A 22,387-nucleotide genomic window follows, 5' to 3' on the forward strand; every position below is an offset into this window, starting at 1 on the left:
TTTATACAACAGCTCGAAAGTCAGACAGATCCACGGAGCTGAAACATTTAAACAAACAGCACCACTTTGTAGAAATTGGTTAGTGAGGGGGAGGTGAAGAGGCCGGTGGATCCCATGCAAAGACTGGAAACACCCAAAACATGTTTCAGGGAAATTCATCTTGGGTTATGCACTCTTTTTCAGACTTCTTAAACTCAACAGGAGAATTGTAAGCAAATAAAAGTCCTCATAAACCAGGGAGGTAAATCCTCTAGCCGAGGGCTCCAGTGGGAGGGGAGAGGGAGTGACTCACCCAGAGCTGGGAGAGACGCCCCCCACCAGGCTCCTCCTCCACCCTCTCCTCCCTCCACCCCTCCCTCCCTCCTGGGCTGAAACTCCGGAACGAGAGCAGACAGGACTTCTCTCTGCCCGGCCAGCATCACGGTCACTGCAGCCCACCCTGCCCGCGGCCCTTGCTCCATGGTGGCACGAAGGCCGGTGACATGAGGCTGCCCCGCGCTCTGCTGCCCCTGCTGCTGCAGGCCTGCTGGGCCTCCGCGCAGGACGACACCGTGGCCTCGAGGGCCATCGCCTTCCAGGGTGAGTGGACTTGCCGCGTCTGTTGGGCGAGGCCGGCCTGGACCAGACGCATCCGGTGTGAGGTCCAGGGGACCCCGGCCCCTGCCAGGATGCTCAAGCGCTTAGATGCGGCCCAGCTGGTGGGGGACCCTGGGGAGGAGGATGGGCCTCACCAGGTCTCAGCCCCTGTGTCCCCTGAGTGTCTGTCCTCAGCGGGCACTGCACCCCCTCTGCCTCCATCATCGGCTCCTTCTGATTCCTTCCTGGTGGTCAGTCAGGAAACACGGTCACCTGGTCCTACCCACCCTCTCCTGAAGGTCAAGCCCCTCCCTGGTAGTTTCAAATTCAACTTGGAAACACAATGAGAAACGTCTCCTTGCTCTTTCAGGAGTGTCGGGGCCTGACTGGGTATAAGGGGGTAACTGGCTGGGGAAGGGGCCAGGGGGGCTGGTGGGGGCTTCCCCTGAGGAAGGGGGAGCGCAGGGCTGAGCCTCTCCTCCTGTCCCTGGCCCAGACTGCCCTGTGGACCTATTCTTTGTGCTGGACACCTCCGAGAGTGTGGCCTTGAGGCTGAAGCCCTATGGGGCCCTGGTGGACAAGGTCAAGTCCTTCACCAAGCGCTTCATTGACAACCTGAAGGACAGGTAGGACCTTGTCCTCTTCCTCCCATCCACCATCCTCTTGGAGGGCGGGGGAGACAGGCTGGTGTCTCCCCTGCCGCAGCCAGTGGGCAGGGCTGGGCCTCAGTGTCCCCATCTGAGAAGGGCAGTGTTGGCCAGGCCACTCGAGTCCCTTCCCCTGGGGCTGTGTGGTTCAGATGGGCTAGAAAAAGACTGAGTTGAGATGGAGCCGGCTGTTTAGCCAGGAGGGCCAAGGGGGACAGTGCTACAGCCTGGGCTCCCCAAACGCAGTGTTGAACAGCTCCCCTCCCCCACCCTGAGACCGCTTGGGAAGCTGGCCTGAGGCCCTGTGGGTCTGCCTGGTATCTAGAGGGGGTGCCCCTCACCAGCCACCTGGACACTGACGGCTGCCCAAGTAGACGGTCACAGCCCAAGTCCCAGACCTGAGGTCTCAGTGTCCCCCGTGTCCAGTGTCCTGGTCAGAGGGGCCCCAGCCTGGAGTTGGCTTTGGGGGCAACATGCTCCATCCATCCATCCATCCATCCACTCACTCACACATGGGGAAGCCCCCGGCAGCGGGTGTGGCGGAGGACGGGACACGCCTGCAAGGAGGCGGGGCCGGGCCAGGGGGCGGGCTAAGCTCAGAACCAGGCTCCACCCCATCTCCCTCACCCTCACAGGCCCTGCCCCTCCTCCCACTCTGACCCGCTGACCCGCTGACACAGGCCCCCAGCCTCCCACCCACCAGAGAGGCTGCAGGGAAGGAGGAACATCTGCCAAATGCAGGGCACGGTGGGGCAGAAACCCCAGACCTCCTGAAATGCCCGGGTTTATGAAGGCCAGGGAAGGCCCAGGTGTGGACAAGTTTCGTAGAGTGGGCACGGGGCAGCCAGGTGACCCAGCATCCCACTCTGGGGGGCTTTGGCCCTGTACCTCATTCACTCCAATTGTGAACTGGGGGCTCTTCCTGCCTTTGGGGCTGTTGGCGCCCCACGGAGGCCTCTGTCACCTGTCTGCTGATGGGCTGGAGGGGCCTGGCTACCCCCTGAGATCCTCGGCCAAAGTGACCAGGGCAGAGAGAAGAAGCTACTCAGATCCAGGGGTCCTATCCTCTCCCTCCCCCGTCCCCTGTCACTGGCTCCACTTCTCTCTATGCAGGGTCTGTCCCCCACTCCATGGCCCTGGGATAGGGTCTCGCTCACGGCTCCTCTTCTGAGGCCTTGGAGATCAGGGGATGTGGTGGTCACTAGCTGGCTGGGCCCGCCCTCCTGGCCACCGCCATCTATCCGCCATGTGCCCCGGCGCGGGGACCAGTGTCTCAGGGCTGCTCACGGGGCCACAGGCTCCTCCCTCTCGGCGTGAGAGGGGACCGGCCGTCTGTCCACCTGTGACCCTGCTGAGCAGGGGAGGAGAGCGGGCCGGGGTGTGTGGAGGCCCGCTCACCATCCCGGGCCCGCAGGTACTACCGCTGTGACCGCAACCTGGTGTGGAATGCGGGCGCGCTGCACTACAGCGACGAGGTGGAGATCATCCGCGGGCTCACGCGCATGCCTAGCGGCCGCGACGCTCTCAAGAGCAGCGTGGACGCCGTCAAGTACTTCGGCAAGGGCACCTACACCGACTGCGCCATCAAGAAGGGTCTGGAAGAGCTGCTCGTGGGGTCAGTGCCTGCCTCCCTGTGGCGCCGCCCCCCACCCCCCGATGCCCCGTAGCTCTGCCTGGGGAGCGCCCAGCGCTGCCTGGTCGCTGCCCGCTGGCCGGCGGACTTTGGTGCCTGAGGTCCCCAGAGCAAACCTATGCCCCAGGGGGTCATGCTGGTGACCACCGCCCAGCCTGCCCCCTCACTCTCCACCAATCTGTCCCTCCCTCCAGCTATCTGCTGTCTCCTCAACCACTGAAGGCAGAGGGGACCTGAAGTGTGATCCCACAGAACTTTATTTTCTGTTTTAATATCCTTTCCTATGTTGTTGAGTCGCTCAGTAGTGCCCCCCTCTAGACCCCATGGACTGCAGCCCTGCCAGTCTCCTCTGTCCTTCACCACCTCCTGGAGCTTGCTCAAACTCATGTCCATTGAGTCAGTGATGCCATCCAACCATCTCATCCTCTGTCAACCCCTTCTACTCCTGCCCTCAACCTTTCCCAGGATCAGGGTCTTTACCAGTGAGTCGGCTCTTCGCATCAGGTGGCTAAAATATTGGAGCTTCAGCTTCAACATCAGTCCTTCCAATAAATATTCAGGGCTGATTTCCTTTCAGATAGACTGGTTTGATCTTGCAGTCCAAGGGACTCTCAAGAGTCTTCTCCAACACCACAGTTCAAAAGTATCAGTTCTTCGGCGCTCACCTTTTTTATGGTCCAACTCATCCCTTTCTGTAAGCCCACCTTGTGGCCGGATCAGCACAGAGAAACTGGAAACAGTGCTCTGAGAGCCACCCTTGGGTCTGCATCTCCCTCTGGGGTCTCTAGCCCCCTGCCCCTCACCTCCAGCCTCGGGGTCTCAGCGATGTGGTCCCAATGGGGCCCTGGGCTGGCTGGGCCAGGTGGTCTCACCTCCTCCACACCCTGCAGGGGCTCCCACCTGAAGGAGAATAAGTACCTGGTCGTGGTGACTGACGGGCACCCCCTGGAGGGCTACAAGGAGCCCTGCGGGGGCCTGGAGGACGCTGTGAACGAGGCCAAGCATCTGGGCATCAAAGTCTTCTCTGTGGCCATCACGCCCGACCACCTGGTGGGGCATCCCCCAGGGCCTGCAGTGGAGGGAGGGGGTACCCAGGGACTACACTGGGAGAGGGGTACGGACATAGCCCGAGGGACTGCGGCTCCGGGGGAGCAGAGGAGGGGAGGGCCTGGCGCTCTCACTGTCACTGACGTTCACCCTCGCTCTGGTTGCGTCCATGGCAGGAGCCACGTCTGAGCATCATCGCCACGGACCACACATACCGGCGCAACTTCACAGCAGCTGACTGGGGGCAGAGCCGCGACGCGGAGGAAGTCATCAGCCAGACCATCGAGACCATCACGGACATGATTGTGAGCACTGCCTGCAGGCCCGCCCCAGCACCCCGCTGAGTCCAGGTGCCAGAAACCCTGTGCCCAGGAATGGAAGCTAATTTGACTTTTCTCTCTCACTTTTCAGAAAAATAATGTGGAGCAAGTGGTAAGCGCCTCCCCGCCCCCCTGCCCCCCGCCCTGGCATCACCAGCACCCGTTCCTCCACCAGCATCCTGAGCGTGGGCTGCTGGCGTGGCCGTGCCCACGCTCCTGACATGCCCCTCTGTCCTCCCATTCCGCAGTGCTGCTCCTTCGAGTGCCAGGTGAGTGTGGCCCTTGCCAGCCCCCACCCCTGGGCCGCCCCAATAGTGCCCCCCTGACTGTTCTTTTTGTGTCTTGTAGCCTGCCAGAGGACCCCCTGGGCCTCGAGGCGACCCCGGGTACGAGGTAAGTGGCCACATCCTGCCGGTGCTTACCTTGATGAAGGGGGAAGCCTGGGAGAAATATCCTGCAGGCTGGCACCTGGTCTAGGGGTGCAGCTGGACCCCAGGCAGCTGCCCTCAGCACCCACCGCCCACCTGCTGTGCTGAGCAGGTGTGCCCCCCATGGGAGAGGGTCTGGGCGTGGTGCCCCACAGCCGACGTGGTGGCCATGCTGCCGTGGAGGGGGGTCCGCTGCCCCAGCCTCCTTCCCGTGGTAGAGGGCATGGCCTTCCTGGAGTGAGTGTCCCTGTGGCTCTGCTCCTGGAAGTGGGCCTGCCGTGGGATGGAGCAAACATGGGCCTGAGGCCGGACTGGAAAACAAAATTCGTTGCTAGTATTCACAACCTAGGAGCTCACTCGTGAAATTCTAGATTTCTGGCTTTTCCTGGAAAGTGTCAAGTCCAGTGGCCATGGACCCATGTGGCCACCTCCCACAGGGGGCTCCCAGGCTGCGTCCACCCTGCCCTCCCACCCATCCCTGGGGGCCCAGCACGGCAGCAAGAACAGGCAGACAGAAAAGAGTCAGGGTTTTTTTGCTGGTGCCAGGCAGTCCCAGGGCTTGGCGGAGTGTGTGGCAGAAACCCTGGGCCTGGCCTCACACCCTGGGCCACAGGAAAGATGTCTGGAAACCACATAGACGCTGGAGATGGGATGGAATAGCTTCACAGACCTGTTTTTGTTAGCAAGTAGGGGCTTCCTTTCACCAGCTTTTTAGAAATAAATGGAATCTGTCCTCTGACCATGATCTGCTCTCTGTTCTAGGGAGAAAGAGGGAAGCCTGGGCTCCCAGGAGAGAAAGGAGAAGCTGGAGACCCTGTGAGTGCCGGGTACCTGACTGAGGGGTTGGGACGCTGAGAAGCCAGAGGCCAGGGAGCCAGACTGTGGAAACTTCCAGAAGGATGACTGGTTTCATGAGCATCATGTGGCCTGATCCTCAGAGGACACGGCTCCTGTGGGTGATGAGGACTTGGGGGCAGACGGCACAGCTGGCCTTCCAGCACCCCCACTGGGGCAGACCCCGACGCCCCTCAGCCGCCCCCCACAGGCCCACCTGCTCCCAGAGGACAGGTGGCAGGGATCAGCCAGCAGGTGGCCTCTGCTTCAGCCATGGTGGTCTCCGCCCCGGGGGGACCCCGGTGTTTCTCCCTCCCTGGAGCTCCACTGAGAGCCCCCAGGGGTGGGGTTGGGCTTCCACAGCAGGGCGCTTCTTGGACACAGGTCAGTGGTCAGCAGGCCGGGTCTCTCTAGCTGACCAGGCCTGAGTAGGGTGGCGAGTGAGGGAGCTGGGTGGGGGTTTCCTGCTCCCAGGGCTGTCTAACACGACCCCCTCCTCTGCTGCAGGGAAGACCTGGGGACCTTGGACCCGTCGGCTACCAGGGCATGAAGGTGGGTCTCTCCTCCCCAACGCGGCCTTGCCCTGGGCCTCAGGGCATTAGGCCTCCGGCACCCCTCACAGCCCCTTCTTCTCCTCTGTTTGCTGTGTAGGGAGAAAAAGGGAGCCGAGGAGAGAAGGTGAGTGACCTGCGGCTTTGGGACGTGTCCCTGGGGCACGGAGTGGCCCCCCACTCTGGACAAGGACAATGCTGCCTGTTCCCGGCGTGGTGGGGCTGCAATGAGCTGGGGGTGCCTCACCCCACGATGGGGAGACCAAGCCCCTCACCCTCCCTTTCTATCTCCACAGGGCTCCAGGGGACCCAAAGGCTACAAGGTGAGATGCTGGAGGGGCACAGCCGGTGGAGACACTGTCCTGTGGGGGTGCAGTCTGACCTTCGTCTGACCTTTGATTTTTTCACTTCTCAGGGCGAGAAGGGAAAGCGTGGCATGGACGGCGTGGATGGCATGAAGGTCACCCTCAGCTCGGGGAGGGTGGAGGCGGGGCACATATTTCGGGGAAGGGATGGTGGGCCAAGCTGGCTATCCTCGAGGAGGTGGGTGGGTAGGGGTCTCCTGTGTGGCCACCCTGGGCAACTCTGAGGTAGCATGGAAGGCAGGATTCGCATTCTACCTCTAATTAGAATCTGCTGCTGATTCTTGCCAAGCCTCAGGTCCCAATGGACCCTAAGCTACCCAGCCAAGCTCAGAGCGTCTTCCACTGGGGAGAACTTCCTTGGGAAATGGTGGATGAGCCAGAGCTGAGAGGCTTGACCCCCAAACCCACCTTCCTCCTTACAGGGGGAGTCAGGGTACCCTGGCCTGCCAGGCTGCAAGGGCTCGCCCGGATTCGATGTAAGTCACTTTCTCTCACCCACATCTTAAGGCTATAAGCTCTCAGAAGTGAAAATTGCCTCAGCCCTCCTGCTAACCATGTGAAGTCACGCATGCCTTGTAGCTTGGGGACCTGCCCTGCTGGCTTGTCGCTCGCCAGCAAGTGGCTGCCAGTGGCTGCCGTTTCAGACTGTGGTCTGACTCTGCGACCTTTCCCCAGGGTGTCCAAGGACCCCCCGGGCCCAAGGGCGATGCAGGTGCCTTCGGACTGAAAGGAGAGAAGGTCAGTGACTCGAGCCCACAGGGGTGGCCCGGCTGGGGCTTCATGACCTGCCTGGCATTGAGGAGAAATTCCTTCTGGAAGCAGGTTCTCGGCTTTAGTGTGGGGGCCAGGCCCCACTGCCCTTCCCGGGCTGGCAGGGATGGGCATGGGAACCTCTGCCCGGGAGAGCACTGGGTGCCCAGCCTTGGGTGTTTCTCCCCGCCGCCCCCCCCACCTCCATTGCACTTCCTGCATCTGCCTGTCCATCCAAGGCCTCTCTGGGCACCTCAGGACCGTCCCTGCAGCCTGTAACCCTCCGGTCAGCCCAGGATCGACCTGCTCACGTGAAATGTAAACTCAAGAATAAGCAGGGAGATACTCAAACTGCAGCGGGCAGAGCAGTGAGGCCTGAGGATTTGTATTCTGCCTCTAATTCGAATCTGTTGCTGATATTTCTTTGGGTTTTCAGCAACAGGAAATGCTGGAAAAGTTGGAGGAGTAACACGGATTCTGTCCCAAATGCATTCTAGCAACATGGATGTCCTGGAGTGTGGTTGAGGTCTGAGGGTGCCAGCCCCCAGCCTGGTAACCCCAGGCTTCCACTCTCGAGGGCCCGGCTGGCCCCTGCCATGGGCAGTGTTTGAACCCGGGAAGTGGGTTTGGTGCAGAGATGTGGGTGGCTAGGGTCGTCAGGGACCACGGCCTGAAGCCTGGGTGAGGAGGGCCAGTGTGGGGCCATGGGCCTCCAGGACAGCCGGGCACGACCTCCTGAAGGCTGACCCTCAGGTCTTTCCAGGGTGAGCCCGGAGCAGACGGGGAGCCTGGGAGGCCAGGGAGCACGGGGCCCCCCGGAGATGAGGTGAGCGTGCATGTTTCCCTGATGCAGTGGGGGTGCCCATGCCTGGGAGGGCCGCAGGGTCAGAGGAGACAGTCTGCGCTGTTGTTCTCAGGGTGAGCCTGGAGAGCCCGGTCCCCCAGGAGAGAAGGGAGAAGCCGGCGATGAGGTAGGCGCCCTCCTGCCCGCGACGCCCCAGACTCAGCAGAGATCCTGCTGCTGATGAACTCATGTCGATTCCTCTTACTCCAGGGAAATGCAGGACCAGACGGAGCCCCCGGAGAAAGGGTGAGCGGGTGCTCTGAGCCTCACCAGTCAGTGGCCCACGTGGCCCCAGGTGGACAGGGCAGGGCATGAGACGGAGAGACCACACATCCTGGCATCTGCTGGGGGGACAGCCCCGAGCCCAGGCCCCAGGCTCCCACCCCACACCTCACCGCCTCTGCTCCCTCCACACAGGGCGGTCCTGGGGAAAGAGGACCTCGAGGGACCCCAGGTGCGCGGGGCCCAAGAGGAGACCCGGTGAGTCACTGTCCCCAAGCTGGGACCCCCATGCCCTTGGCAGGGGGGTGCAGAGACCGGGCCAGACTGGGGTCAGGCCATCAGAATCAAGGACAGGCCACCATGACCCTCTGGCCCTGAGATGTGGATGACCCATACACAGGACTCCCATGTCCCAAAGATCCCCCTCTCCTGCCCACTGCCTGTGTGGGACCTCACCCCCCCCCCCCACCCAAGGCCCCAAGCTGCAGAGAAAGGTCAGCAACAGATTTGAATTAGAGGCGGAACACGAATCCTTAGGCCTCCCTGCTCCGCCCACCATGGTGTCAGCATCGCCTTGCTTGTTCTTGAGTTTACATTTCACAGAGGGGAGTGTGGCCAGTGCCCCCCGAACCCCTGCCGGGGGGTGGGGGGAATGAGCTGCCTCCAGGCCTCGGCAGGGGTATAGGCCCCTCATCATGGCCCTTAGAAAACATGAGTCCCCTGATGGCCAAGCACGTGCCACTTTGGAGGACTGAGGTGAGAAGGAAGCGAGGCCACGCACAGCAGATGGCAGACGCTGCTGGACCTCAGCCGGTGGCCCCCAGGGCAGCCGGCCTCCTCCGTCTCCTCCTCAGTGGCTTTTCCTTCCCAGGGTGAAGCTGGACCCCAAGGTGACCAGGGACGAGAAGGCCCCGTCGGTGTCCCCGGTGACCCGGTAGGAAGCCTGGCTGGCAGGGGTGAGGGGCATGGTGCTGCCAGATGGGAGCAGCTCACAGATGCAGGGGGAGGTCTCTTCACTGCACACCCAGGTGCTTCCTTGTGGGGTGTGGCCTGGAGACCTGGGGTGTCTGGGGCTGGGGGGACGGTGGCCAGGGGGCTGGTACAGATTGGCAAGGTGGACCAGTGCTCACAGGGGGAGCCCTGTCCCTGGGTGGGCACTGCCAGGATGCAGCCCTGAGCAAAGATCCCTTATGCTGCCCCTCACACTGCCCTCAGAGTGGGGAGGGTGCCTTGGTGTGGCTAGTGCTGGAAGAGGTCACTGAGGGTGGAAGCCGGGCAGTGAGCCATCAAGACCAATGGAGGCAGGGCTGGCAGCAGCAGAGGCGTGCTGGAGCCTGGGCCCTGGGGACCCCTCCAGCCTGGGGAGACGGGCGAGGTCTCAGAGGACTGAGCCCAGACAGGCACCACACTGGAGATGAACTGTGTAAACCTCCCTCAGGGTTTGGAGCCCTGGGGGTGAGATGCTGGCAGGAAGTTGACTTGGGAGTGTCAGTTCAAGGAACATTCCAGAATTCCTGGGCGTGACCTTCTAGAGGCCATGCTAGGGGAGGGGAAGACAGTGGAGGCCTAAGGAAGCAGTGGGCTGGGCGGGAGGAGCAGTCAGGGAATAGGCTGGAAGCTGTGAGCGGCTGGATGGGAGGGAGAGCTGAGACTACTCCCCCAGGGAGCATCGTGCCCGAACGCCCCCCTCCCCCCCTTGCCCGCTGGTACTCTCAGCCTGTCTTCTCCAGACCCTGACTGGGTCCTGCCACAGGGCTCGCAAGCGGAGGGCATGTGGGGTGACAGAATGACACAGAGGCGAGGCAGGTTGGGTGGACTGTCACCACTGAGCAGGCCTCGGCCAGAGGGACAAGGCAGGAGCCTGGCTGTCGGGTTTGTCGAAGCTGCCACACCACATTGATGGGTGGTCTTGGCCAGGCCATGCTGGGGCTCTGGTGGTGTCCTGGCACTCCTGGTGGCCAGTGGGTCCTGGAAGAGGTCTGCAGAACCCACTTGAACTCCAGCCCACCCTGGGGAAGCACTGGAAGGGGGGCACACAGCCTGGTGCCACCCTCATGGGGCACGGGTGCTGGCAGTATAGTTGGGAGACAGGCCATATGCACGTGAACGCATAGCAAATGGACCAACGTGCGTGGTGAAGATGCATGGCAAGGGAGCTGGGTCCTGCGAGGCCCCGGACTGCACCTGCCACCTCCTGTGGGGTGAGGGCTGCACCCGGAACCCACAAGCCCCTGAGGGCCCCTGAGATGCAGGGCACAGCCTGGGCTGGACACCCTTGGCCTGCGATGGGGCCTCTTCCTTGGCGTCCTTGGAAGGCTCTGCTTCCTGCCCCTCATCATTCGCATGGACTGTGTAGATTGTCTGCAGTGCTTTGCTTTAGAGAAAAATACTGTCAAAAATATCGACGTCCATCTGTTGTTCAGTCAGCTCATCCGTCCGTCCGTCCATGTGTTTATCCATCTTTATCTGTCCATCCACTTATCACCTGTGTACAGGTGTCAGTTCAGTCCATCTGACATATGTGTCCATTCAGTTCAGTCGCTTGGTTCTGTCTGACTCTGCAACCCCATGGACTGCAGCACACCAGGCTTCCCTGTCCATCACCAACTCCCGGAGCTTTCTCAAACTCATGTCCATAGAGTCGGTGATGCCATCCAACCATCTCATCCTCTGTCATCCCCTTCTCCTCCTGCCTTCACTCCTTCCCAACATCAGGGTCTTTTCCAGTGAGTCAGCTCTTCGACTCGGGTGGCCAAAGTATTGGAGCTTCATCTTCAGCATCGGTCCTTCCAATGAATATTCAGGACTAATTTCCTTGAGGATGGACTGGTTTGATGTTCTTGCAGTCCAAGGGACTCTTAAGAGTCATTTCTAACACCACAGTTCAAAAGCATCAATTCTTCAGAACTCACCTTTCTTTATAGTCCAGCTCTCACATCCATACACGACTACTGGAAAACCACAGCTTTGACTGGATGGACCTTTGTTGGCAAAGTAATGTTTCTGCTTTTGCTTATGCTGTCTAGGTTGGTCATAGCTTTTCTTTCAAACATCAAGCGTCTTTTAATTTCGTGGCTGCAGTCACCATCTGCAGTGATTTTGGAGGCCAAAAGAATAAAGTCTCTCACTGTTTCCATTGTTTCCCCATCTATTTGCCATGATCTTAGTTTTCTGAATGTTGAGCTTTAAGCCAACTTTTTCACTCTCCTCTTTCACTTTCATCAAGAAGCTCTTTAGTTCTTTGCTTTCCACTATAGGGTGGTGTCATCTGCATATCTGAGGTTATTGATATTTCTCCTAGAAATCTTGGTTCCAGCTTGTGCTTCATCCAGCCCGGCATTTTGCATGATGTACTCTGCATAGAAATTAAATAAACAGGGTGACAATATACAGCCTTGATGTTTTGGAACCAGTCTGTTGCTCCATGTCAGTTCTAACTGTTGCTTCTTGACCTGCATACAGATTTCTCAGGAGGCAGGTCTGAGATGGTCTGGTATTCCCATCTCTTTCAGAATTTCCCACAGTTTATTGTGATCCACACAGTCAAAGGCTTTGTTGCATAGTAAATAAAGCAGAAGTATGTTTTTCTGGAACTCTCTTGCTTTTTGTATGATCCAGAGGATGTTGGCAATTTGATCTCTGGTTCCTCTGCCTTTTCTCAGTCCAGCTTGAACATCTGGAAGTTCTCCATTCATGTACTATTAAAGCCTGGCTAGGACAATTTTGAGCATTACTTTGCTAGTGTGTGAGATGAGTGCAATTGTGCAGTATTTTAAACATTCCTTGGCATTGCCTTTCTTTGGGATTGGAATGAAAACTGACCTTTTCTAGTCCTGTGGCCACTGCTGAGTTTTCCAAATTTGCTGGCATATTGAGTGCAACACTTTCACAGCATCATCTTTGAGGATTTGAAATACCTCAACTGGAATTCCATCACCTCCACTAGCTTTGTTGGTAGTGATGCTTCCTAAGGCCCACTTGACTTCACATTCCAGGATGTCTGGCTCTAGGTGAGTGATCACACCATCATGGTCATCTGGGTCATGAAGATCTTTTTTGTATAATTCTTCTGTGTATTCTTGCCACCTCTTCTTAATATCTTCTGCTTCTGTTAGGTCTATACCATTTCTGTCCTTTATTGTACCCATCTTTGCATGAAATGTTCCCTTGGTATCTCCAATTTTCTTGAAAAGATCTCTAGTCTTTCCCATTCTGTTGTTTTCCTCTATTTCTTTGCATTGATCACTGAGGAAGGCTTTCTTGTCTCTCCTTGCTATTCTTTGGAACTCTGCATTCAAATGGGTATATCTTTCTTTTTCTCCTTTGCCTTGAACTTCTCTTCTTTTCTCAGCTATTTGTAAGGCCTCCTCAGACAACCATTTTGCCTTTTTGCTTTTTTTTTTTTAATGTATACACATGTGTGTATCTATCCATCTATCCATCCACCCATCTGTCTAGTCATCTGTCATATATCCATGGATGTATGTATCCATCCATCCATCTGTCTGCCCACCCACTTGCTCATCCATCCATCCTGAAGAACTTCCAAGGCAATATCCAGAATGTAAATTCTTAGCAGCAAAATGTCTTAGCCCCAGTGTTGTGTGTATGAGTTGACATTTGCCAAATAATCCTACCTACCTGCCCATCTGGCCCCCACTCACACTCCCCCAAGAATGTAAAACAAGCTGCGCACACACCTCTGCCAATATGAGCTATGATGAGACTCTGGCTCCGCACATTTACTCGTCTCCCGGTTTGACTGTTGGTGTGTTTGTGGGCTGAGTGGTCTCTGCAGGGCTGTTTATGCAGGTGATCACTTCCCGCCAGGGTCTGTGTTCCCTGTGGTGGGGGGGGATGGGGGGCTGCACCCATGGTGCGGGCGTTGTTCTCATCTGTCCTGAGCTTGTCTGGGGGGCCTTGCAGTTGAGGTTGTCCTGCTTGTGCACAAATGTTCACAGATGCACTCACCCCTTCCAGTGTGGTTTTGCTCACCTCTGATTTGTCAGGAGCATAGACTTCAGCGGTGGAAGAGGGGTGGGCTTGCCCTGCATGGCTTTTTCAGTGAACAGCCAACGCACACGAGTGCAGTCTGTCTCAATGATTGAAATGCAGTTCCATCAGGTTTAAAGTCCCTCATCTCTACGTGTCTCTTTCTGGAATGACTGTCACCCGCCCCTGCTCTTTCCGTGTCCACCCCATTCCCACAACTGATTCTTGTGGCCTCAGGCTGAGCAGGCCCTGTTGCCAGGCCACCTCCCCGGCTGTGGCCTTTCCTGGACGGTAACTGAGGAGCTGTGACCGCTCCCGGCCAGTGGTGCTGACACATTCTGCCCAGGTTCTTCCTGAGGCACTGTCAGGAAGTCATTAACTCTAAAGGCACAAACACTGGAAGCAGGACCCGGCACGGGGTCCTGGGTGCATCCCAACTGCGTTAGTTTCCAGAGTAATTGGTCGCTGCAGTAAAAGGAAGCTGCCGAGAGTGTGGGGCAAAGGGAGGCCCCTCCTAGGCCGCAGGAACCCTGGACACTGCTGGGAACGGCTGCCTCCTTTGGGAGGGGGCCCTGTGTCCCCCTAGCCTGTGACCAACTGCGGATGGTCCCCCCTGGACCTGTGGCTCCCAACCCAGGTGGCACTTGGTCACCTGCACATTCAACTTCCCGGCCCCCAGGTCTTCTGCTTCTGAGCTCAGCCCCACCCTCCTGACCCTGTTAGGGGTCCCACAAGCCCCTCCTGACTCCAGACCCAACAGGAGGTCGGCTCCGACACCAGGGTCCATGCGGAAGGTCCTGGGAAATGTGTTTTCCCAAATCGCAGGAAAAGGCCACTGAGAAACTGAGGATAGGGTCCCGTTCTCCCGTCGTGCACCCGGCCACCAGGCCTCGCCCATCCCGTGTCCCCCTGCAGTGGGCACCCCCGTCCCCCCGCAGTGGGTGCCCCAGGAGCTCCACCCAGTTTGGTGTTTCCATGTCTCAGGTAGTTCCTTGAGTTCCCAGGATGCGCTACTGGGGACCAGGAGGCATCACCACACAGGGCCACTCCCATCCCTTTCCTGTCCCAAGATAGGTCAGGGGTCTGTGGAATCCTTGGGGGACCAAGAGCCTGGACGGAAAGACAGGCGATGGCCCCCAGGGAGCGGCAGGATGGAGCAGCCAGCAAGGGTGGGGTGTGGGGCCGGGGGCCGCTGTGGGTCAGAAGGGGCCCATCAGGTGTGTCCTCTCTCTGCAGGGCGAGGCTGGCCCCATTGGGCCAAAAGGATACCGAGGTGATGAGGGACCCCCAGGGACCGAGGTGAGTAGCCCTCCCTGCCACTATCCCAGGAGGGACTAGCCTGACCCCCGTCCCCGCCCCTCACCCAGACTTCTTTGGGAGAACCCCCTGGGCTCCTACACATAAGTGTTTCATTTCACTTCATGGAATGTGTGACTCTGATGACATTTAGAAAATGCAGAAAAATATTAGAAAGAAAGAGAATTGAAATCTAAGCCCCCTCCCCACCTCAGAGAGAAACAGCATCAACAGTTTGACTTATTTCTTTCCAAATTCCTTTTTTTCTTTCTTTGCATGTTATGCCTTATGCATTTGACTTGAGAAAGTTTTTTGTTGTTTTTCTCATTATGAACTCAGACCTTAACGATTTTTCAACTTTGCTGATGTGCTGGCGCTGGCCACGCCTGTGGCGTGTCTGCTGGCTCCTCCACCCTCTCTGGTTGGGCTCTTGGGTGTGAATCCCCCACAGTGACCCCATGGGTCCCTGTCCCTGTTCTGGTCACCTCCTTCTTGGGTCACTCCCTGGGTGGACATGGGGCAGGTGTAGCTTCTAAGGCCCAAAGGTGGCGTGGCCTCCAGGATTTCGGGTCTAAAAACCTTTCTTTGAGTAATTTATGTGCTGCATGAAAACATGTTACCTTATTTAATTCTCTTTGCTCCAGGAGGCCTCGTGCCTCCAAGCCTGTGTGACTTGCTACCCAGAGACCACTTCATTTTCTCCTCCTTAGGGTCCCAGAGGAGCTCCAGGGCCTGCAGGCCCCCCCGGAGACCCCGGGCTGATGGGTGAGAGGGTGAGTGACACAGAAGGGTACATCCTGGGCGGGAGGTTGCCTGCGGCCCAGAGTCTGGAAGCAGCTGGCCTGGGCGAGTCCTGCAGTAGCTGGACTCCATCTGCTCTCCCAGGGTGAAGACGGCCCCCCCGGGAATGGCACCGAAGGCTTCCCCGGCTTTCCCGTGAGTACCCTGAGTCCTGCCTGACGCCCCCTTAAGCCAGTGGGGCACATGGCTCTCTGGCTGGGGCTGCCCCTCTGGTGTGACTGGTGTGACTGATGTGACTGTCCCGCCTTTCCCCAGGGCTATCCAGGCAGCAGAGGTCCTCCTGGGATAAACGTAAGTACATGCCATCTGCTCTGTTGGCCATGGGAGGTGCACACGGGCACACACGCTCGTGCAAGCACATCACTCCTACACCTGAGCACACATGCAGACACACATAGGCCTGCTCATCGCCAAGGCCCCCGCCCATGACTCTGTCTCCCTAGGCCCTGCTGAGCCCCAGGTGCCCCTGCTGGCTGACACTCCCCTCAGGATCTGTTCTCTCCATGGCCCACCCCAGAGGCCTGCCCCCTAGAAGCCCAGAGCCACAGCACCCACCCCAACCCTGGGCCGGCTCCCCCTTACTATGTGCTCTCCATCACCTGCAGGGCACCAAAGGCTACCCCGGCCTTAAGGGGGACGAGGGAGAAGCCGGGGACCCCGGAGAGGACGTGAGTGCAAAGCCCACTGCATTTGGCAACATCCCCGGTCAACCTCAGTCTCGAGGGCCCAGAGCCCACAGACCATGGGGGAGCGTGGCTCCAAGGGTGGCTGAGCCTTCTGGGGCTCAAGGGGGTGGTGGCCAGGCTCACAGCACTTGGTCTGGCCATGCGTGGCAAGCCTACAACACTGCACTGTTTCTTTCCAGAATAATGACATTGCTCCACGAGGCGCCAAAGGAGCAAAGGGCTACCGAGGTCCCGAAGGCCCCCAGGTGGGTCCATGGGCGAGCGGGCGCCCTCCCTGAGACTGTGGAGTCTGGGGTGGTGGGAACCTGGGAGCAAGGCTCTGGAGATGGGCTCCAGGAGGACTGGGGAGACATGCAGTTTCAGGGCCTGAGGGGCTAAGCATGAAGGGGTGGGCAGAAAGGGAGGGCAGGTCTCTGGGCGAGCTGTGAAGGCATGGCAGGGCCTCAGGTTGTGCCTGGGTGAGGCCGGGCACCTTGCTCATCAAGGTGGTGCCATTAGACCCACCAGGACACTCACCCGCAGAGGGTGAGCTCCCACTGACCACCAGGAAGGGACAGTCGGACAGTGGCCACCAGGTGGACGACAGTAGCAGGTTCCCCAGCCTTCAAGGTGCAGAAGCCTCGGCTCCCCCCTAGGGCTGGGGGACCCTGCATGAAGGGGGTCAGCCAAGGGCTCCCGTCAGATCTGCGGCCCAGGAATCAGCATGGCCCCAGCGTCCATCCTGACAATCCTTCTCCCATCCTGTCTCTGACAGGGACCCCCAGGACACGTGGGACCTCCGGGGCCAGACGTAAGTATTGTGAATATCCTTGTGGACTGACCACTCTGGCCAAGGCTCCTGTCGGGGTGGGGAGCCTGACAGCAGCAGAGATGGCCACAGGGAGACATGCGGAGGCCATGGGGGCACGTGGAGGTCACAAAGGGGCACGTGGAGGCCACCGCAGGGACACAAGGGCCGCGGGGGAATGTGACAGTCATGGGGGTCACCTGGAGGCCACAGGGGGACACATGGAGGTCACAGAGGGGCATGTGGAGGTCACAGCAGGGACATGGGGAGGCCATGGGGGCACGTGGAGGCCCCAGCATGGACACATGGAGGTCACAGAGGGGCACGTGGAGGTCACAGCAGGGACATGTGGAGGCCATGGGGGCACGTGGAGGCCACAGGTGGGAGACATGGAGGCCACAAGCCACCACGCAAGGGCCGTGGGGGCACGTGACAATCACAATGGGGATGTGTGCTGGTCATAAGGGAACATACAAAGCCATGAGGGGAACACGTGATGGCCACAGTGAGACACCTGTGGCCACACATCAGAGGCCACATCAGATGTCCATGCCCCGAAGGCAGGGGCCTCGCAGGTAGAGCAGGGCACGCCCTGGGAAGGGGTCACCCTGCACAGCCCAGCCCAGCCCCTCTGGGGTCCCAGCTGGAGTCCCAGGGGAGGGGGACCTGGAGGGCTGGCCTCACCCCCCGAGCCCTGGGAAGCCTCTCACCCCCCAATTCCATCTCCTGGGAGTATCTCTTCCCTCATCCCCAGGAATGCGAGATTTTGGACATCATCATGAAAATGTGCTGTGAGTGTCTCCCCCTTGATGCCTACCCTGAAGAGAAAGAGTGTCCTGCCAAATGCTGACTGGGGGGGTTGGGCAGGCAGGAGGGCAGGCATGGGCCCCTCCTGAGAGGAAGTTGCGGGGAGGGGTGAGGAGGGCCTTGCTGAGGGGTTGAGTCCCATGAGAAAGTCAGGAGGGGAGAAGGGGGAGCTGGCTGGGGGGTTAGTCTTGACACCATATGATTGCCTTTTCCTTCTCTTCCCAGCTTGCTGTGGTGAGTCTGACTCTTCACCTTGGGGGGTGGACTCACCCCTCCCCACTGGATTGGCCCTGGGTGCTGGCCTGCCGGTCCTCCCCTGGTCATTCACACAACCAGGGATGGGGGGGTGCAGAGTTCTCTTCATGACCCCCAGTGCTTGAGCCCCCACCCCTCTCTGCCCTGCTTTGGAGGGGTCCTGGGAGGGGCTCTGAGGCTTACCACACCCCTGCCGCCTGTAGAGTGCAAGTGCGGGCCCATCGACATCCTCTTCGTGCTGGACAGCTCCGAGAGCATCGGCCTACAGAACTTCGAGATCGCCAAGGACTTCATCGTCAAGGTCATTGACCGACTGAGCAGGGACGAGCTAGTTAAGGTGAGGCAGCCACCCTGGCCTCGTTCGAGGATGAAGGTTCCCAGGGAAGCAGGGGTCTGTCCTGACACCAGAGTGGAAGGGCCGGGTGCTGGGGGCTGCAGGAGAGATGCCTTGTTTTTCAAAAGCCAAAGCCCCCAGCCCAGCAGAGCACAAGAGCCACCTGGGGGCCTGGGGGCCAGTCCAACCCGGGATGGGAGCGGGTGGAGGCACGACCTGAGCAGGGAGAAGCACCAGCACCCCGGGGATCCCTGAGGGTGCTCCTCATGGTGGCGGCTCTCTCGAGCAGTTTGAGCCTGGGCAGTCACATGCAGGCGTGGTGCAGTACAGCCACAACCAGATGCAGGAGCACGTGGACCTGAGGGACCCCAACATCAGGAATGCCCAGGACCTCAAGGAGTGAGTGTGGCTGCTTGGCGCCTGACCCCTGACCCTGGCCCTGCCCTGGCCATGACCTTGACCCCTGGCCCCCTAACTCCTGGTTCCCACCCCAATGGTACTGTTGCCCTGCAGGGCCATCAAGAAGCTGCAGTGGATGGGCGGGGGCACCTTCACGGGCGAGGCCCTGCAGTACACCCGGAGCCGGCTGCTGCCGCCCACCCAGAACAACCGCATCGCTCTGGTCATCACCGACGGCCGCTCGGACACCCAGAGGGACACCACCCCACTCAGCGTGCTCTGCGGCCCTGACATCCAGGTGGGGCGGCCTCCATGCCACGCTGTCGCCCTCATACCCAAGGGCTTGGGGGACTGTCCCCACCAAGGGCCACACCAACACTGTCCCTCTCCCCAGGTGGTCTCTGTGGGCATCAAGGATGTCTTTGGCTTGGCTGCGGGCTCCGACCAGCTCAATGTCATCTCCTGCCAAGGCCTGGCACCCCAGGGACGGCCGGGCATCTCACTGGTCAAGGAAAACTATGCCGAGCTACTGGACGACGGCTTCCTGAAGAACATCACCGCCCAGATCTGCATAGGTGAGCATGGCAGGCGGGCCTCATGGCTCTGCTCTCCGCTCTCCACTCGCTGTGACCTCCGGCTGTGGCAGCAGACGCCCATGGCCAGCAGCGTGTCCACTCCCCCCTGAGCTGCTCCCCATTCTTACTTTGGAGGCTGTGGCCTGACTCCCTTGTGGCTCAGCATCCACACAGGTGTTCCCCAAGTGTGGGCTGCACCGTGGTCCCCCACTAAACACATGTGCACTGGGGTCTGAGGTTTGGTGCACCTAAATGTGTGGGCAGGGGTGGGCCTTGGAGCCTGACATCCCTCAGAGGTTCCCACGTAAGGGACACATTTGCCATGTCCATCTGGGCTTGGCCCAGGATCAGAGCTGAGTCCACACTGCAGCTGCTGGTCAGCAACTGGAGAGTGCTTCAGGCTCAGACTCAGGGCCCCAACTGGCACAGTGGAGTCAGCATTATCTGGGGCCTCTGGCATGGGGCCTGTGCTGTAGAACACCCTTCCTCCACCCTGCGCTTGGTTTCCCTGCTCTCAGAAGGGCTGGTGCCTGGAGGACCCTTCTGTCACTCAAAGGCCCCCTCTGGAATAAGGGACATGCCTCCTGTAGGGTGGAGACAGTGGTGGCCGTGCCCTCCACCTCAGAAGTGCCAGGCATCCTCTGCTGGGGGGTTATAGGAGGAACAGCGGTCCCTGTGATTGCTGGGTCATGCTATGGGGTTTTCTCTTTTACAGACAAGAAATGTCCAGATTACACCTGCCCAAGTGAGTACTGGGGGGTGGATGGGGCACTCTCGGGGTGGGGGTGCTGGGTAAGAAGGTCTGGAGGCCGTAGGGAGCGGGGCAGGCCCCAGGGTCTGCGCTGCACACTCACAGCTGCTCCGCCTGCAGTCACCTTCTCCTCCCCGGCCGACATCACCATCCTCCTGGACGGCTCCGCCAGCGTGGGCAGCCACAACTTTGACATCACCAAACGCTTTGCCAAGCGGCTGGCAGAGCGCTTCCTGACAGCGAGCAGGACAGACCCGGGCCAGGACGTGCGCGTGGCAGTGGTGCAGTACAGTGGCACGGGGCAGCAGCGGCCGGAGCGCGCGGCCCTGCAGTTCCTGCAGAACTACACTGTGCTGGCCAACACCGTGGACTCCATGGGCTTCTTCAACGACGCCACCGACATCATGGACGCCCTGGGCTACGTGACCCGCTTCTACCGCGAGGCCTCACCCGGCGCCGCTAAGAAGAGGCTGCTGCTCTTCTCGGATGGCAACTCGCAGGGCGCCACGCCAGCTGCCATCGAGAAGGCGGTGCAGGAGGCCCAGCGGGCGGGCGTGGAGATCTTCGCGGTGGTGGTGGGCCGCCAGGTGAACGAGCCCCACGTGCGTGTCCTGGTCACTGGCAAGGCGGCTGAGTATGACGTGGCCTTCGGTGAGCGCCACCTGTTCCGCGTGCCCAGCTACCAGGCGCTGCTGCGGGGCGTCTTCTACCAGACGGTGTCCAGGAAGGTGGCGCTGGACTAGTGGCCTGGCCCCTGCCACCGAGACAGAGGCAAGAGAGGACCCAACGTTCCTGACCAACCCAACTAGCTAGGATTTTTTAAAGGGAAAGCTTGAAAAGCCGTGATTCGATGCTCTATGCTTTGCCCACCCCCCAACCCCCAGAGCAGAGTATCAGTGCTGGGGATCTGCCGGCCCCCTCCTGCTGCCTGCCTGAACCTGCACCCGAAGTGCCCTCCTCTTGCTGCCTGTCCACGTCCCCTCACCCCAGTCAGAGCCCCGGCACCTGGTTCTCTGTCCTTTCTGGGATCAGCTGTTGCTGCCTTCCCTCCCTACCACCCCCCACCACCACCCAGAGCTTGGCTCCCCTCCAATCCTAGAGTCCTTCAGGAAACCCTCGCTCACCCCAAAGTCAGGTCTCCCAGGGAACTGGCACAGGAGCGTGAGCCCTGGAGAGCTGACCCCCCTCACGAGGCTCTTGTCACTCATGCCTGCCAGCAGAAACCACGACTCCTCCTTGATGGCAAAGCCCAGACCGCAAACCCCAGAGCGAAGGTGCTATCCTGCCCCACCCCACCCCAGGACCAGAGGCCTGGCCGCACCCCCTGGGGCACAGTGAGGCATTTAATCAGAAACAAGCCGAAGTCCTTTCTCCTCAAGGAAGTAATTGGTTCTACATTTTATTGAAGATTTTCTTGGTTCTTTAGTTTTACTTTTACTCCTTTCTGTGTTTTTTCTCAACTGTGTTCATGTGGGCGACTTTTCCAAATAAAGGTTTTCACCCTCCTTTCTGTGGTCATCATTCCGAGGAGCTTTGCAGCGACAGGAGGACTCAGAGGGGCTGAGGCATCCAGGGGCCTGAGCGGTGCCTCCACGGCCAGGCACCACCCATCCACATCCCTCTTCCAGGTCTGGAGGAAAATCGGGAACTTGAAGGCCGTCCCTGGTACTTGGGGAGGAGCTGGGAGGACGAGCCTGACACCCTGACTGTAGAATCGGAAGCAGTGGGGGCCGCTGGGAGATAAGTCCCAGCAAATGGCCTGCATTCCAGCCCCAAAACCACCCCAGGATGTCTGCAGGGGCTGGGCAATCCAGCCTGGATTCAGAGCAGAGTGCAGAGAAGCCCCACCCCCCGCCCCGCAGCCCCCACCCCTGTCTTCAGGAGAAGCCCCCCATCTGAGGAAGGGTTAAGGCAGGGAGAGGGCTGTGCGGGGAGGAAAGGGGAGATGTGTGGCGTGGGCTGCAGCTGAAGAAAGAGGAAGGAGTTTGGGCAAGAGTCGCCCAGGGGCCTCCACATGGGCATGACGGGAGTGGGGAAGGGACCCTGGCGAGCATCCTCGGGCGGGGGCCCTGGGGGTGATGGCGCCCCCCCAGCACCACACAAGATGGGGCCATGATAGCAGAGCACCAGGCGATGGGGGTCCTGACTCTGGGGGGGCAGCACCCCTGTGGAACGGGGGGATTCAGGGATCTCCCGGGGGCTCGACCCTGACCAATGCCACACTCAGCTCCGTGGGAACCTGACCGCTGCTGACAGTAAGGGTCCACTATTCACTGTCACCAGGAGGAGCCCTGGTTAGAGGGGTGACCCCCTCCTTAGCACCCCCAGTGGTGTGACCATGAGCTGGTCACCTTCACCTCAGTGTACTCAGCCATAGCTGGGGTCATAACTCGGAGGCACCCGCCCAAGGGACAAACAGCATGCACTTCTCTGTTTGGGGTCCAGGCAGCTGGAGGCTCTGTGTGTGGCCACAGCAGAGAAGCCAGA

At 59.6% G+C, this 22,387-nt stretch overlaps 1 protein-coding gene across 1 annotated transcript; it reads left to right on the forward strand.

The window, feature by feature from the left end:
* Positions 1-365: 365 nt before the first annotated feature.
* COL6A1 (collagen type VI alpha 1 chain) lies at positions 366-21,405 on the forward strand. Its single transcript, XM_027961249.2, has 35 exons — positions 366-579; positions 1,073-1,202; positions 2,638-2,838; positions 3,747-3,906; positions 4,080-4,208; positions 4,315-4,335; positions 4,472-4,492; positions 4,572-4,616; positions 5,414-5,467; positions 5,993-6,037; positions 6,137-6,163; positions 6,333-6,359; positions 6,452-6,496; positions 6,824-6,877; positions 7,077-7,139; positions 7,915-7,977; positions 8,069-8,122; positions 8,206-8,241; positions 8,413-8,475; positions 9,089-9,151; positions 14,446-14,508; positions 15,216-15,278; positions 15,391-15,441; positions 15,562-15,597; positions 15,912-15,974; positions 16,172-16,237; positions 16,747-16,782; positions 17,534-17,570; positions 17,812-17,820; positions 18,045-18,178; positions 18,465-18,574; positions 18,689-18,872; positions 18,969-19,149; positions 19,865-19,894; positions 20,021-21,405. Exons 1-35 carry the CDS (start codon positions 483-485, stop codon positions 20,641-20,643), a joined length of 3,084 nt encoding a protein of 1,027 aa, XP_027817050.1. The 5' UTR covers positions 366-482; the 3' UTR covers positions 20,644-21,405.
* The last annotated feature ends 982 nt before the right edge of the window (positions 21,406-22,387 follow it).

This window comes from Ovis aries, chromosome 1, assembly GCF_016772045.2.
Source record: "Ovis aries strain OAR_USU_Benz2616 breed Rambouillet chromosome 1, ARS-UI_Ramb_v3.0, whole genome shotgun sequence".
NCBI lineage: Eukaryota > Metazoa > Chordata > Mammalia > Artiodactyla > Bovidae > Ovis > Ovis aries.